The sequence below is a fragment of the Ranitomeya imitator genome, chromosome 1, assembly GCF_032444005.1.
Source record: "Ranitomeya imitator isolate aRanImi1 chromosome 1, aRanImi1.pri, whole genome shotgun sequence".
NCBI classification, from domain to species: Eukaryota; Metazoa; Chordata; class Amphibia; order Anura; family Dendrobatidae; genus Ranitomeya; species Ranitomeya imitator.
The window spans coordinates 494,850,325-494,864,890 of record NC_091282.1 but is presented as its reverse complement, the minus strand read 5'-3'; the positions used below and the strand labels follow the sequence as shown (position 1 = coordinate 494,864,890).

Here is a 14,566-nt window from a genome sequence, read left to right as displayed (position 1 = left end):
TGCCCAGTCACGTAGTAGATTGCCCAGTGACGTAGTATACAGCACAGAACCACGTAGTATATTGCCCAGTCACGTAGTATAATGCCCAGCCACGTAGTATATTGCACAGTGACGTAGTATACTGCCCAGTCACGTAGTATAATCCCCAGCCACGTAGTATATTGCCCAGCCACGTAGTATATTGCCCAGCGACGTAGTATATTGCCCAGCCACGTAGTATATTGCCCAGCCACGTAGTATATTGCCCAGTCACGTAGTATAATGCCCAGTCACGTAGTATATTGCCCAGTCACGTAGTATATTTCCCAGTCACGTAGTATATTGCCCAGCCACGTAGTATATTGCCCAGTCACGTAGTATATTGCCCAGCCACGTAGTATATTGCACAGCGACATAGTATACTGCCCAGTCACGTAGTATATTGGCCAGACACGTAGTATATTTCCCAGCCACGTAGTATATTGCCCAGCGACGTAGTATACAGCACAGAACCACATAGTATATTGCCCAGTCACGTAGTATAATGCCCAGCCACGTAGTATATTGCACAGCGACATAGTATACTGCCCAGTCACGTAGTATATTGGCCAGACACGTAGTATATTTCCCAGCCACGTAGTATATTGCCCAGCGACGTAGTATATTGCCCAGCCACCAAGTATATTGCCCAGCCACGTAGTATATTGCACAGTCACGTAGTATAATGCCCAGTCACGTAGTATATTGCCCAGTCACGTAGTATATTTCTCAGTCACGTAGCATATTGCCCAGCCACGTAGTATATTGCCCAGTCACGTAGTAGATTGCCCAGTGACGTAGTATACAGCACAGAACCACGTAGTATATTGCCCAGTCACGTAGTATAATGCCCAGCCACGTAGTATATTGCACAGTGACGTAGTATACTGCCCAGTCACGTAGTATAATCCCCAGCCACGTAGTATATTGCCCAGCCACGTAGTATATTGCCCAGCGACGTAGTATATTGCCCAGCCACATAGTATATTGCCCAGCCACGTAGTATATTGCCCAGTCACGTAGTATAATGCCCAGTCACATAGTATATTGCCCAGTCACGTAGTATATTTCCCAGTCACGTAGTATATTGCCCAGTCACGTAGTATATTGCCCAGTCACGTAGTAGATTGCCCAGTGACGTAGTATACAGCACAGAACCACGTAGTATATTGCCCAGTCACGTAGTATAATGCCCAGCCACGTAGTATATTGCACAGCGACGTAGTATACTGCCCAGTCACGTAGTATATTGGCCAGTCACGTAGTATATTGCCCAGACACGTATGTAACAGGTTAAAAAAGACTTAAAATAAAAAATAAACATATACTCACCTTCCGAGGGAGCCCTTGTAGTCTTGGCGCTTGTGTGCGGTGCAGGCGACAGCTTCCGGTCCCAGGGTTGGATGAGCGCAGGACCTGTGATGACGTCGCGGTCACATGACCGTGACGTCATGGAAGGTCCTTGTTGCATACCATCCTTGCCACTGGAACCTGCCACTTGCATGGAGCGGTCACCGGAGCGTCGCGAGGAGCGGGAAAGGCGCCAAAAGGTGAGTATATGATGATTTTTTATTTTTTGTATTATTTTTAACATTAGATCTTTTTACTATTGAGGCTGCATAGGCAGCGTCAATAGTAAAAAAGTTGGTCACACAGGGTTAATAGCAGCGTTAATGGAGTGCGTTACACCACGGTCCATTAGCGCTGCCATTAACCCTGTGTGAGCACTGACTGGAGGGGAGTACAGAGCGGGCACCGACTGCAGGGAGGAAGGAGCAGCCATGTTGCCGCTGGAATGCGCCCGTCGCTGATTGGTTGTGGCAATGGATGTGGGCTTTTTGCCACAACCAATCAGCGACTTGGATTCCATGACAGACAGAGGCCGCGACCAATGAATATCCGTGACAGAAAGAAAGACAGACAGACAGAAGGACAGAAAGACGGAAGTGACCCTTAGACAATTATATAGTAGATTTTACTGATCTTGGCCCAGACGCTAGCTTGAATGTGAGCTATATAGACTGAACATTTTTAGCTTTTCTAGTAACATCTGTTTTACGCAGTACCTTTATTTAACCACTAGGTAGAGCCACATTTTAGTGATTTCTCCTAGAAGGAGACATTTACTAAGAACTGTGATGTGATTAAAAGATTAGAAATTATTCATATAGTGAACACACTATTCTTTGCGTCTGGAGGAGAGAAGGTTTTTCCACCAACATAGAAGAGGATTCTTTACTGTTAGGGCAGTGAGAATCTGGAATTGCTTGCCTGAGGAGGTGGTGATGGCGAACTCAGTCGAGGGGTTCAAGAGAGGCCTGGATGTCTTCCTGGAGCAGAACAATATTGTATCATACAATTATTAGGTTCTGTAAAAGGACGTAGATCTGGGGATTTATTATGACGGAATATAGGCTGAACTGGATGGACAAATGTCTTTTTTCGGCCTTACTAACTATGTTACTATGTTACTATGTTACACAGTGTTCTGCTCTTTGTATCCGTTATGTCACCAGAGCCACAGGAGTAACTTCTTGATTTTATCAGCTTGGCTTTGTACCATATAGACGACAATTGATATCAATGTCAACACTTCCATGTATTTCTTCCTGCCCAGTTAGCCACAAATCTATTTTCTAAGAAAATGACGTCAGCTTGTGTTGTGACTACTCTGCATTCTTGTCATGAAAAGAATCTCAGATTCTATTTAGTAATAATTCTTGTATGGGACCATTGTGTACTGTTTTTTTTCTATGAAGGGTGAGGGTTTTCATAAATTACCATGCTTTTTACATGCAAAAAGCATTATAAAACTTACATGCCTTTGCAAAATGAAAATACATAGTAGCTAACACCATATAGCACTAAAACACAAAGTCATAATGGTAGATACTAATAGGGTCGCATGGCTGTCGATTCTTTCATGCGACAGAATTGGAGCTGATTATGCAAATATTCTGGAATCAAAGTCTATCAGCATCTGATCTGAGTGTCATCTTAGTGTGATCCGATTCTCTAGCATGAGAGAGAGAAGACAGAGTAAGTAATCTCTCCTTCACCTGTGTACGCGATAATCGGATGACATTTGAGTGTAGTCCGATGTTTCACACGCACCCATACAAGTCTATGAGCCAGTACTCACAGCCACTCGCTGCATGCTGTGATTGTTCTGTCATGCCGAATTGGCGTGAGAAAAAATATCACAGATCTGAGTTGCCCCATGATATATTACTGGTCCGAGTGCTATGCGATAAAACATTGCATAGCACTCGGCCATGCTATACGCTCTTATCTAACCTTAGGCTATAAGTCTGCAGTCACTCTATGTAACTGCATGCTGTGAATCCTCACTTCGCGCTCTGCGAGGATTCTTTGGTGCTGGCACTGGGAGCAGCGGGCTCGTAACCACAAGTATGTGATTTGCATACATGCTGTCACGTGAATACCAGAAGGGTGTGGTATAGCTCAATGCCAGAGTATTGAGGGAGGCTGGATACCGTCTAGTCATAACGTGGCCAGATATTGGATCACAGGATTAGGAAATTATCATTGCGCCGATCCAGTTACATTCTGCTCTGCTGCCCAGCCACCATGGGGCCCCTGAGCTGGTGGTGTGAGATCCGGTGCCAGCAGTGGGCCCCCCACCTGTCATCGCAGGTTCAGCTGTATTGGCTAGATACTGATACAGCTGGCCGCATTGATGAGATAAGGAGCGCTACGCTCCCTCTCCCATCATCCCCCTGTCAGCGTCTGACGTCGACACTGACAGCGGTCACTACCCGGCACCCACTGTCAGAAGATGAGCGGGAGGAAGAGAGGTGAGTATTGGATTTTTTTATGGAGGTGCATCATACTACAGATACTATGGGGGCTGCCTTATATTAGAGTCGGCCTATGGGGTGCATTATATTAGAGTTTGCCCGGTGGGTGCATTAAATTAGTGTCGACCTGGGTGGTGCATTATATTAAAATCTGCTTATGGGGGGCTGCATTATATCAGAGTCTGCCTGGGGTGCTGCATTATATTAGAGTCTGCCTGGGGGAGGGGGCATTATATTAGAGTCTGCCTAAGGAGTGCATTATGCTAAAGTCTGCCTATGGGGGGCTGCATTATATTAGAGTTTGCCTATGGGGGGCTGCATTATATTAGAGTTTGCCTGGGTGGGTGCTGCATTATATTAGAGTCTGTTTAGGGGTGCATTATATTAAAGTCTGCCTATGGGGGCTGCATTATATTAGAGTCTGCCTAGGGACACATTATATTACAGTCTGCCTATGGGGGGCTGCTTTATATTACAGTCTGCCTATGGCAAGTGCATTATACTATATTTAGGTCTATCTGGTGCATTATACTATATGGAGGCTATCTAGGGGCCTCCATACAATGTTGGAGCCACCAAACAATTTTGGGGGGATACTAAAGGGTCAGTATATATACAGTGAGGGGGCATCATACTGTGTATACAAGAGCTGTACAGGGGGGAGACTCGGGACATTATTAAATGTAAAGTGGGCAGTTATTGTTATAGGGGAACTCAGGTTATGGTGACTATCAAAGGGGTACCCAGAGGGCAACATTACCTTTTAGGGGACAAAATGTGGGCACTGATTTCTAGGGCACTTGCACCTGGCATTACTATATTCTAGAGGTTGCCTTAGAATTTAGAGGGCACAGAGAATCACACAGCAGGTGCAATAATAGGGAAACATACGTCAGCAGCGGCTCAGTATTGGGGTATCAGAAGAATGAGGAGGTTGTGCAGGTTGGGAATAGTCCCATTGGGGAGAGTGCTGAAAATATGAGACGTGAAATGTGTCTTTGTTGTGTTCTCTGCAGCCAATTCCTGGTGGGAGAAGTTGTCATGTCGGTCTGGGCCAGATGGAAAAGACGTGAAAAGTGACTGATTCCATCAGAAAGAACGTCTGCAGTAAGTCACTATCTGTAACTGTGCAGTAATCACTTATATGTTCTGTAGGGCTGGTATTTACCACTGACCATATGGCGGTAATATCCATGTTGGTCTTTATATAGAGATTATTTCCAGTCACAGCGCGGTCATCTTCTACATCCACTATTAGGGTGCGTTACCAAGTTGTAATCAAGGTTACCTGATTAGGGGCCCACTCAGAAGTTTTTCCCCACTCCGAACCAAAACCCTAGCTACACCTCTGCTGTAAATGTTTTCATAAAACTATGGGACAGTTATGAAATGTCCTATAAATGTCTGTTCTGTTCCTGATGTAAGGATTTCGGCTTTTAGCTGAGATAAATCTGTGCTGCACTTTATGTACAGGCTCAGTAGCGAGGCAATGCTGTGAGGTCGGAAGTCAGGGAAATTGAGGAGTTTGAATTAGAATCGGAGTCGGGATTTGGCTTACCGACTCTACAGCCCTGATATTGCCATACCCCTTAAATGCCCAAAACCAGCGACTCTCGAGATACACTATTGATGTAATGGGGTTCATCATGCTTCCATCTTGGTGACCTAACAGTGAGTTGCGTTGTTTGAGCAAAAATAATGGAATCTGCAATGTGAACAGAGCCACATTTGGAATTCTGATATGTGCCCCACAAAAGGCAATTCTTCGTCAGCACCAAAGCAGTTTATGAGCTCATTTAGACATCTGATTTGTTTCATCTATGAGAAAATTGGACCGATTATTCTGATCAGACTCTGGTTGGAGTTGGATCAGAGTGTGGTCTGAGTGTCATCTGATTTTCTCATACATAGAGAAAGTTAAATAAAAAATTCTCCATCTGAGAAAATCAAACTGCACGTGGATGTCTTCCGAATGCAGTCTGATTTTTTTCACGGACCAATTGACTTGCATTGCTTATTTTGATCCGACCCTCACAGGTACTAATGAAAAACACGGATAGCAATCGTGCACGAGAATCTGATGTCTGAATGAGCCCTAAGGCCGGGGTCACACTTGCGAGTCTCTCGCATCAATACCCGGCACTGCCGCCGGCACTCAGCTCTATTCAGCTGCATGCATTTCTATGTGCCGGGTATTGATTCAAGAGACTCGCAAGTATGACCCCGGCCTAACAGATGATATGGCACTACATTCCACTTCCATGCTTCTATTTTACTACTTTATTCCTATTATTTTATTTGCTTTAGATTTGTTTATTTGCTTCACTTTTTGATTTTGACTTTCTTTTTTTATATTATAGATCAGCAACATTTTGTTTTTTGTGCTGCCTCCCATATGCATGTACCTGTTCCGACAATATGCAACTTGCTTCAACAGTGGGATATATTTAATATGGACCCTGCTCGTAGTAGTTGGTAAGTGTGTGGGTGTCTTCTAAACATGACGTGTATGGGAAAAGATTTCTTATCAGCTTCCTGTTTGCTGCCTTTCTCCCAAGCACATATCTCTGGAATGGATTAGTACAGCATGCAGACGGGTCAGGGTTTATATCCTGGACTACAGTACGGAATATTCCAGCAAAACAATAGTTTTCACATTGTCTCCTTAGAAGTTCCTGAGTATTGTCAGACTTGTACATCTGACCCAGTACATGCGATATGTGACATTTAATGATGTAGACTATGTTCTTTTTTTCCTTATTGACGCAGTTTCATCACTTTTTTTTTGTTACTGCTTAGGCTACTTTCACACATCAGGTTTTTCGTTTCAGGCTAAATCCGGCTCTTTGGAGAAAAACCGGAACAAATAAAAACCGGAACCGGCTTTTCCCCATTGACTTGTATTAGCGTCGGATTGCGTCGGATGGCCCAGCGTTCCTTCCTGTTTGATGCCGGATCCGGCGTACAATCGATTCCGGCGTCTGGAAAAAAACGTCTACTGTAACGATTTTTGTCTCCGGCGAAAAAGCCGGAAGCCTTTCCGGCCTTTCGCTACAATGCATGTCTATGGACGCCGGATTGCGCCGGATCCAGAAAAAGGTGGCCTGATCCGGCTTTTTACACTGAGCATGCTCAGAAACTATGGGCCTGCCCCCAGGACACATATATAAAGCAATACCATTGAGGCCTTCACTCATTTCCAGCCATACTGCCAGCCAGAGAGACCACATCAACCAGCTCTCCTGCCACAGAGCCCAGCTAGCTCTCCTGCCACAGAGCCAAGCCAGCTCTCCTGCTACAGAGCCCAGCCAGCCACGGGCCTGCCACAGAGGCCAGCCAGCTATAACCTGCCACAGAGCTCAGCCATCTCTCCTGCTACAGAGCCCAGCCAGCCAAGGGCCTGCCACAGAGGCCAGCCAGCCAGCTATAACCTGCCACAGAGACCAGCCAGCTCTCCTGCCACAGAGCCCAGCCAGGCCCCTGCCACAGAGGCCAGCCAGCTATAACCTGCCACAGAGCCCAGTGAGCTCTCCTGCCACAGAGGCCAGCCAGGCCCCTGCCACAGAGGCCAGCCAGCTATAACCTGCCACAGAGCCCAGCCAGCTCTCCTGCCACAGAGCCCAGCCAGCTCTCCTGCCACAGAGCCCAGCCAGCTCTCCTGCTACAGAGCCAAGCCAGCTCTCCTGCTACAGAGCCCAGCCAGCCACGGGCCTGCCACAGAGGCCAGCTAGCCAGCTATAACTTGCACAGAGCCCAGCCAGCTCTCCTGCTACAAAGCCCAGCTAGCTCTCCTGCTACAGAGCCCAGTCAGCCAAGGGCCTGCCACAGAGGCCAGCCAGCCAGCTATAACTTACCACAGAGCCCAGCCAGCTCTCCTGCTACAGAGCCCAACCAGCCACGGGCCTGCCACAGAGGCCAGCCAGCTATAACCTGCCACAGAGCCCAGCCAGCTCTCCTGCTACAGAGCCCAGCCAGCTATAACCTGTCACAGAGGCCAGCCAGCTATAACCTGCCACAGAGCCCAGCCAGCTCTCCTGCCACAGAGCCCAGCCAGGCCCCTGCCACAGAGGCCAGCCAACTATAACCTGCCACAGAGCCCAGCCAGCTCTCCTGCTGCAGAGCCCAGCCAGCTCTCCTGCTGCAGAGCCCAGCCAGCTCTCCTGCTACAGAGCCCAGTCAGCCACGGGCCTGCCCCAGAGGCCAGCCAGCCAGCTATAACCTTGCACAGAGCCCAGCCAGCTCTCCTGCCACAGAGCCCAACCAGGCCCCTTCCACAGAAGCCAGCCAGCTATAACCTTCCACAGAGCCCGGCCAGCTCTCCTGCTACAGAGCCCAGTCAGCCACGGGCCTGCCCCAGAGGCCAGCCAGCTATAACCTGGCACAGAGCCCAGCCAGCTCTCCTGCCACAGAGCCCAACCAGGCCCCTTCCACAGAAGCCAGCCAGCTATAACCTGCCACAGAGCCCAGTCAGCTCTCCTGCCACAGAGCCCAGTCAGCTCTCCTGCCACAGAGCCCAGCCAGCTCTCCTGCTACAGAGCCCAGCCAGCCAAGCCGTACCTTTCCGGCCTTTCGCTGCAATGCATGTCTATGGACGCCGGATTGCGCCGGATCCGGAAAAAGACGGATCTGGTGGCCTGATCTGGCTTTTTACACTGATCATGCTCAGAAACTATGGGCCTGCCCCCAGGACACATATATAAAGCAATGCCATTGAGTCCTTCACTCATTTCCAGCCATACTGCCAGCCAGAGAGACCACACCCTGCCAAGACTGAAGAACAAAGGAGCCAGAGAGTGGAGCCAGCTACAAACCTGCCACAGAGGCTAGCCAGCTATAACCTGCCACAGAGCCCAGCCAGCTCTCCTGCCACAGAGCCCAGCCAGCTCTCCTGCCACAGAGCCCAGCCAGCTCTCCTGCCACAGAGCCCAGCCAGCTCTCCTGCTACAGAGCCCAGCCAGCCACGGGCCTGTCACAGAGGCCAGCCAGCTATAACCTGCCACAGAGCTCAGCCATCTCTCCTGCTACAGAACCCAGCCAGCCACGGGCCTGCCACAGTGGCCAGCCAGCCAGCTATAACCTGGCACAGAGCCCAGCCATCTCTCCTGCTACAGAGCCCAGCCAGCCACAGGCCTGCCACAGAGGCCAGCCAGCAAGCTATAATCTGCCACAGAGACCAGCCAGCTCTCCTGCTACAGAGCCCAGCCAGGCCCCTGCCACAGAGGCCAGCCAGCTATAATCTGCCACAGAGCCCAGCAAGCTCTCCTGCCACAGAGGCCAGCCAGACCCCTGCCACAGAGGCCAGCCAGCTATAACCTGCCACAGAGCCCAGCCAGCTCTCCTGCTACAGAGCCCAGCCAGCCAAGCCGTACCTTTCCGGCCTTTCGCTGCAATGCATGTCTATGGACGCCGGATTGCGCCGGATCCGGAAAAAGGCGGATCCGGCGGCCTGATCCGGCTTTTTACACTGAGCATGCTCAGAAACTATGGGCCTGCCCCCAGGACACATATATAAAGCAATGCCATTGAGGCCTTCACTCATTTCCAGCCATACTGCCAGCCAGAGAGACCACACAAACCAGCTCTCCTGTCACAGAGCCCAGCCAGCTCTCCTGCCACAGAGCCCAGCCAGCTCTCCTGCTACAGAGCCAAGCCAGCTCTCCTGCTACAGAGCCCAGCCAGCCACGGGCCTGCCACAGAGGCCAGTCAGCTATAACCTGCCACAGAGCTCAGCCATCTCTCCTGCTACAGAGCCCAGCCAGCCACGGGCCTGCCACAGTGGCCAGCCAGCTATAACCTGCCACAGAGCCCAGCCATCTCTCCTGCTACAGAGCCCAGCCAGCCACAGGCCTGCCACAGAGGCCGGCCAGCAAGCTATAATCTGCCACAGAGGCCAGCCAGGTCTCCTGCTACAGAGCCCAGCCAGGCCCCTGCCACAGAGGCCAGGCAGCTATAACCTGCCACAGAGCCCAGTGAGCTCTCCTGCCACAGAGGCCAGCCAGGCCCCTGCCACAGAGGCCAGCCAGCTATAACCTGCCACAGAGCCCAGCCAGCTCTCTTGCCACAGAGCCCAGCCAGCTCTCCTGCCACAGAGCCCAGCCAGCTCTTCTGCCACAGAACCCAGCCAGCTCTCCTGCTACAGAGCCAAACCAGCTCTCCTGCTACAGAGCCCAGCCAGCCACGGGCCTGCCACAGAGGCCAGCCAGCTATAACCTGCCACAGAGCCCAGCCAGCTCTCCTGCTACAGAGCCTAACCAGCCACGGGCCTGCCACAGAGGCCAGCCAGCTATAACCTGCCACAGAGCCCAGCCAGCTCTCCTGCTACAGAGCCCAGCCAGGCCCCTGCCACAGAGGCCAGCAAGCCAGCTATAACCTGCCACAGAGCCCAGCCAGCTCTCCTGCCACAGAGCCCAGCCAGCTCTTCTGCTACAAAGCCCAGCCAGCTCTCCTGCTACAGAGCCCAGCCATCCACGGGCCTGCCACAGAGGCCAGCCAGCTATAACCTGCCACAGAGCCCAGCCAGCTCTCCTGCTACAGAGCCCAGCCAGGCCCCTGCCACAGAGGCCAGCAAGCCAGCTATAACCTGCCACAGAGCCCAGCCAGCTCTCCTGCCACAGAGCCCAGCCAGCTCTTCTGCTACAAAGCCCAGCCAGCTCTCCTGCTACAGAGCCCAGCCATCCACGGGCCTGCCACAGAGGCCAGCCAGCTATAACCTGCCACAGAGCCCAGCCAGCTCTCCTACTACAGAGCCCAGCCAGCCACGGGCCTGCCACAAAGGCCAGCCAGCCAGCTATAACCTGGCACAGAGCCCAGCCAGCTCTCCTGCCACAGAGCCCAGCCAGCTCTCCTGCTACAGAGCCCAGCCAGCCAAGCCGTACCAGAGCAGCCATATTTTCTTCTGGGAGCCCTCCCTTCCGTCGGCAGCGCACTGAGGTAAATATGTTTTTAACATAATTTTGTTCTTTTGCTCTCTCTCCCTCGCACTCTTTTGTGTATGTGTGTGTGTGTGTATGTGTGTGTTTGTATGTATGTCTGTGTGTGTATGTACGTGTATATATTAATGTATTATGCCATTTTTCATCTTTGTAGGAAGCTGCTGAAGCTGCTGCCACAGTCCAAGAGGTGCTCCCCGAAGAAGAGGGAAGGGGTGGAGAAAGACCTGGAGCGGGATCACAATTGGTATGTTTCTTTCATGTATCGTGGAACCACAACCTCACACTACACACAGCACAAGATAGTTACAAATAGAACACAACACATACAAACTGATAAATTCATACATCACACAACACATAAAAAAATGATCATTATAGATATCACATGGCACACTACACATAAAAAAGCTACATACAAGCACATAACTGTTCTGTTTTTTTCTCTTCTAGAGTTCGGATTCTGGTGCTCAATCCAGAGGTCCTCCCAGTGGCTCCCAGGGTTGTCGGCGTGAGAGTCATGGCGGCCATCATCGTGTAAGCATATATGTTTTTTTTTTGTTTTTTTTTTAAGGTTTATTCTTTATGTCGTTTACAATTTAGTTTTATTTTTTTTTCCTTTCTTTTAACAGGCTTCACAGCGTGCTCCTGATTCTGACGGTGAGGAGGTCGGCCTCGATATTGACCTCCTCATCGATCTTGTCCGAGACAGGGAGCCGCTGTGGAACATGGGTGACCGCCGCCATGCTGATATCATCGTGACCCGGCGACTCTGGGAGCAAGTCTGCCAAGAGCTTATTGCGAAGTGGGAGGACCTCGATGTTCGGGCCCAGAATCAAGAATGCAAGTATACTCTGTTCAGTTTTCTTGATGCATTTTAAGTATTTTTTTCTAACCAAGTTGTGTTTCTCCTTTTTTTAACAGGTGAGAGGATTGTAAAATGGTGGCGGTCGATTAGGGATCGCTTGAAGAAGGAATTCAATAAAGAGATGCTGGCCCCGAGTGGATCTGGAGGACACAGGAGCAAATACAAGTATGCCGAAGCCCTGTCTTTCCTCAGGTCAACAATGGTGACACGAAGGTAAATATTACCCACCACATGTTATGATAACCAATGTTTTACATGTCTAACCCTCCTTTGCTCTTTCAGCCAGGGCCATGCAATTATAGTATATTAATTGTTTGTTTTTTCTCTTTTGTTCCACAACACCGTTGGCAGCACTCGGGAGCCTGCAGCACAGTTGAATCCTTCTGGGGCGATCCCTCCGGGGGCCGCCACCGAGGGACACTTTGACAGTGCGGGCCCCTCTGCACCTTCGCATTCTGCACCTTCCCAGCCTTCCCACACATCGGAAACCTCTGTCCCATCCGCAAGCGCTGGAGCATCCTGGCTGGTTCCATTGCATGTATATGCTGGTGAGGATATAGCGTTTCCTGTACCCCACCCCTCTGCTGCTGCCACCTCTAGTACACCTGTAGCATTGGGGCTCCATCGGCAGAGAGGTCAGGTACAGAGTTATGCTCCCGAGTTCTTACACCTGAACGCATCCTTCCAGAACTGTCTGAAAGTTTTGTCCGAGCAAATGGCTGCAGGTTTTAATTTCATAAATAAAAGTATACTTGAGATGCATACACTTCTGTTAACGATGCGTTCAGAGGCAAGACAGTCACCGAACAACACTTTTTTCCAGTCGGTACTTGAGCAAATGGAGACACTATCTACTTCTCAGCAGATGCAAGTAATGGAATCCTGCCAGTCAACTCTAGCGCTCATTGCCTCAAAAGCCGAGGCTCTTGCCACCCATGCTGCAACTGCCCCCCCTTCCTCCACTGTCCATCATTACAGCCACTACCATCCTCCTGACCCGTACCACCAACGTGCCCGTGCCCATCCCACCAACCCCACCATCAACCACATCATGCCCGTACCCCGTCCCACCAGCCACAACCCTCACAGCATTCCCGTGCCCCTTACCACCAGCCACACTACCAGCGTCCCATCCGTGCCCCTTCCCACCAATATGATGATCCCGACCCATACCACTTCCCATCTACTTCATCCACGCCTCCTCTCCCTGCCCACTACCAACAGCCTCTTTCACCTCCTTCCCAACCCTCTTCTAAACCCATCACTGCTTCTGCCTTCCAATCCTCCCAAAACATCACCTACACCCCTACATCCTACCAAACTCCTAACCCCAATCCCACTTTCCTGTCCACCAGCTCAATTGCCTTCTCCACTCCTTCACCACTACCTATTGATTCTTCCCCACCACCAACACATTCCTCTCTCCACACTCCCACTGTCGAAGTGTCCCTATCCGACAGCCCCTCCAGCACTATCTCCACCCCGACTTATTCCAATCTATAGTTTTGTGTGCTGCAAAATAAAGTTTTTTTGTGTGTTTCAAAATAAAAGTTTGTTTTTGTTATTTAAATTTTTTTTTATAAAACTGTGTTGTTTACAGCTATCTTGTGTTTATTCTTTATAAGGTATAGATAACACTTTGGGTACAACCCAAACAGATGCACAACTTGGGTAAAAGGTAAAACCAAACAGGTACACATCTTGGGTAAAAGGTAAAACCAAACAGGTACACAACTTTGGTAAAATGTAAAATCAAACAGGTACACATCTTGGGTAAAAGGTAAAACCAAACAGGTACACAACTTTGGTAAAATGTAAAATCAAACAGGTACACAACTTGGGTAAAAGGTTAAATACTTTGGGTACTACCCAAACAGGTACACAACATGAGTAAAAGGTAAAAAAGTTGTTACTAGGTTCAAGATAAATTGTTTAAACTCTCTCATCCTGCCAGTGTATTCTTCTTTCGGGTGAAATAAAATATTCTGCAAATTGATCCTGAAATCTGGAAACAGTGGCAGAACTTTTATACATTTGGTTGCTATAATCAGCCAAGGTGGTTTGTTCAGACTGGTCCTCAATGGAAATCTGTTCCTTAGATAGCACATAATTGTGCAGGACAACACAAGCTTTCACAACCTCATCCACAGTGTCTGTCTTCAAGTTAATGGATGTCAGGAGAACTCTCCATTTGGTGGTTAAGATCCCAAACGCACACTCCACCATTCTCCGTGCACGTGTGAGTCGGTAGTTGAAAATTCTTTTAGTATTGTTTAAACCACGGCTGGAGTAGGGTTTCAAAAGATGTTCTGAAAGCTGAAAGGCTTCATCCTCAACACAAACAAAAGGCATTGGTGGCTCAGAGGTTTGAAGCAGTGGTCTGGGGGGGGAATTGAAAGGTTTGTCCATACAAATGCCGCCCCATAGAAGACAGTTTGAAAACCTTGTGAATCATTTGAGCGGCCATACGCCCCAATATCCACCGCAACAAATTTGTAATCCGCATCGGCGATGGCCATCAGCACGATGGAAAAGTACTTTTTATAGTTGAAATACTCGGATCCAGAACCAGCCGGTTTCACGATACGGATATGTTTCCCATCCACCGTGCCCAAGCAATTGGGAAACTGACACACTTCCTGGAATCTGTCAGCTACTTCCAATCATGTCTGCATTGTGGGATGTGGAATGAATTCGTCGTGCAGAGAGTCCCACACTGCACGGCAAGTGTGCCTCACTATTCCAGATATGGTTGAAATTCCCAGTCTGAACTGGAAATATAGTGAAGACAGGGATTCTCCAGTAGCTAGGAATCTGTGAACAAAAACAAGGCAGAAATTACTGCAAATTCAAAATATCAATCAATGAAAGTGCGCTACAAGAGTACATAAAAAAAGAATGCTTACCGAAGAGTGATCATTAGACGCTCA

At 49.3% G+C, this 14,566-nt stretch overlaps 1 protein-coding gene across 1 annotated transcript in view; it reads left to right on the top strand.

Annotated features, from left to right (window-relative positions):
- Positions 1 to 14,566, top strand: part of ACER2 (alkaline ceramidase 2) — a 109,737-nt gene that overhangs the window by 24,865 nt on the left and 70,306 nt on the right. The window contains exon 2 of the mRNA XM_069766106.1: positions 6,200 to 6,314. Coding sequence (XP_069622207.1) covers positions 6,200 to 6,314 — 115 coding nt within the window. The remainder of the gene's footprint in view (positions 1 to 6,199; positions 6,315 to 14,566) is intronic.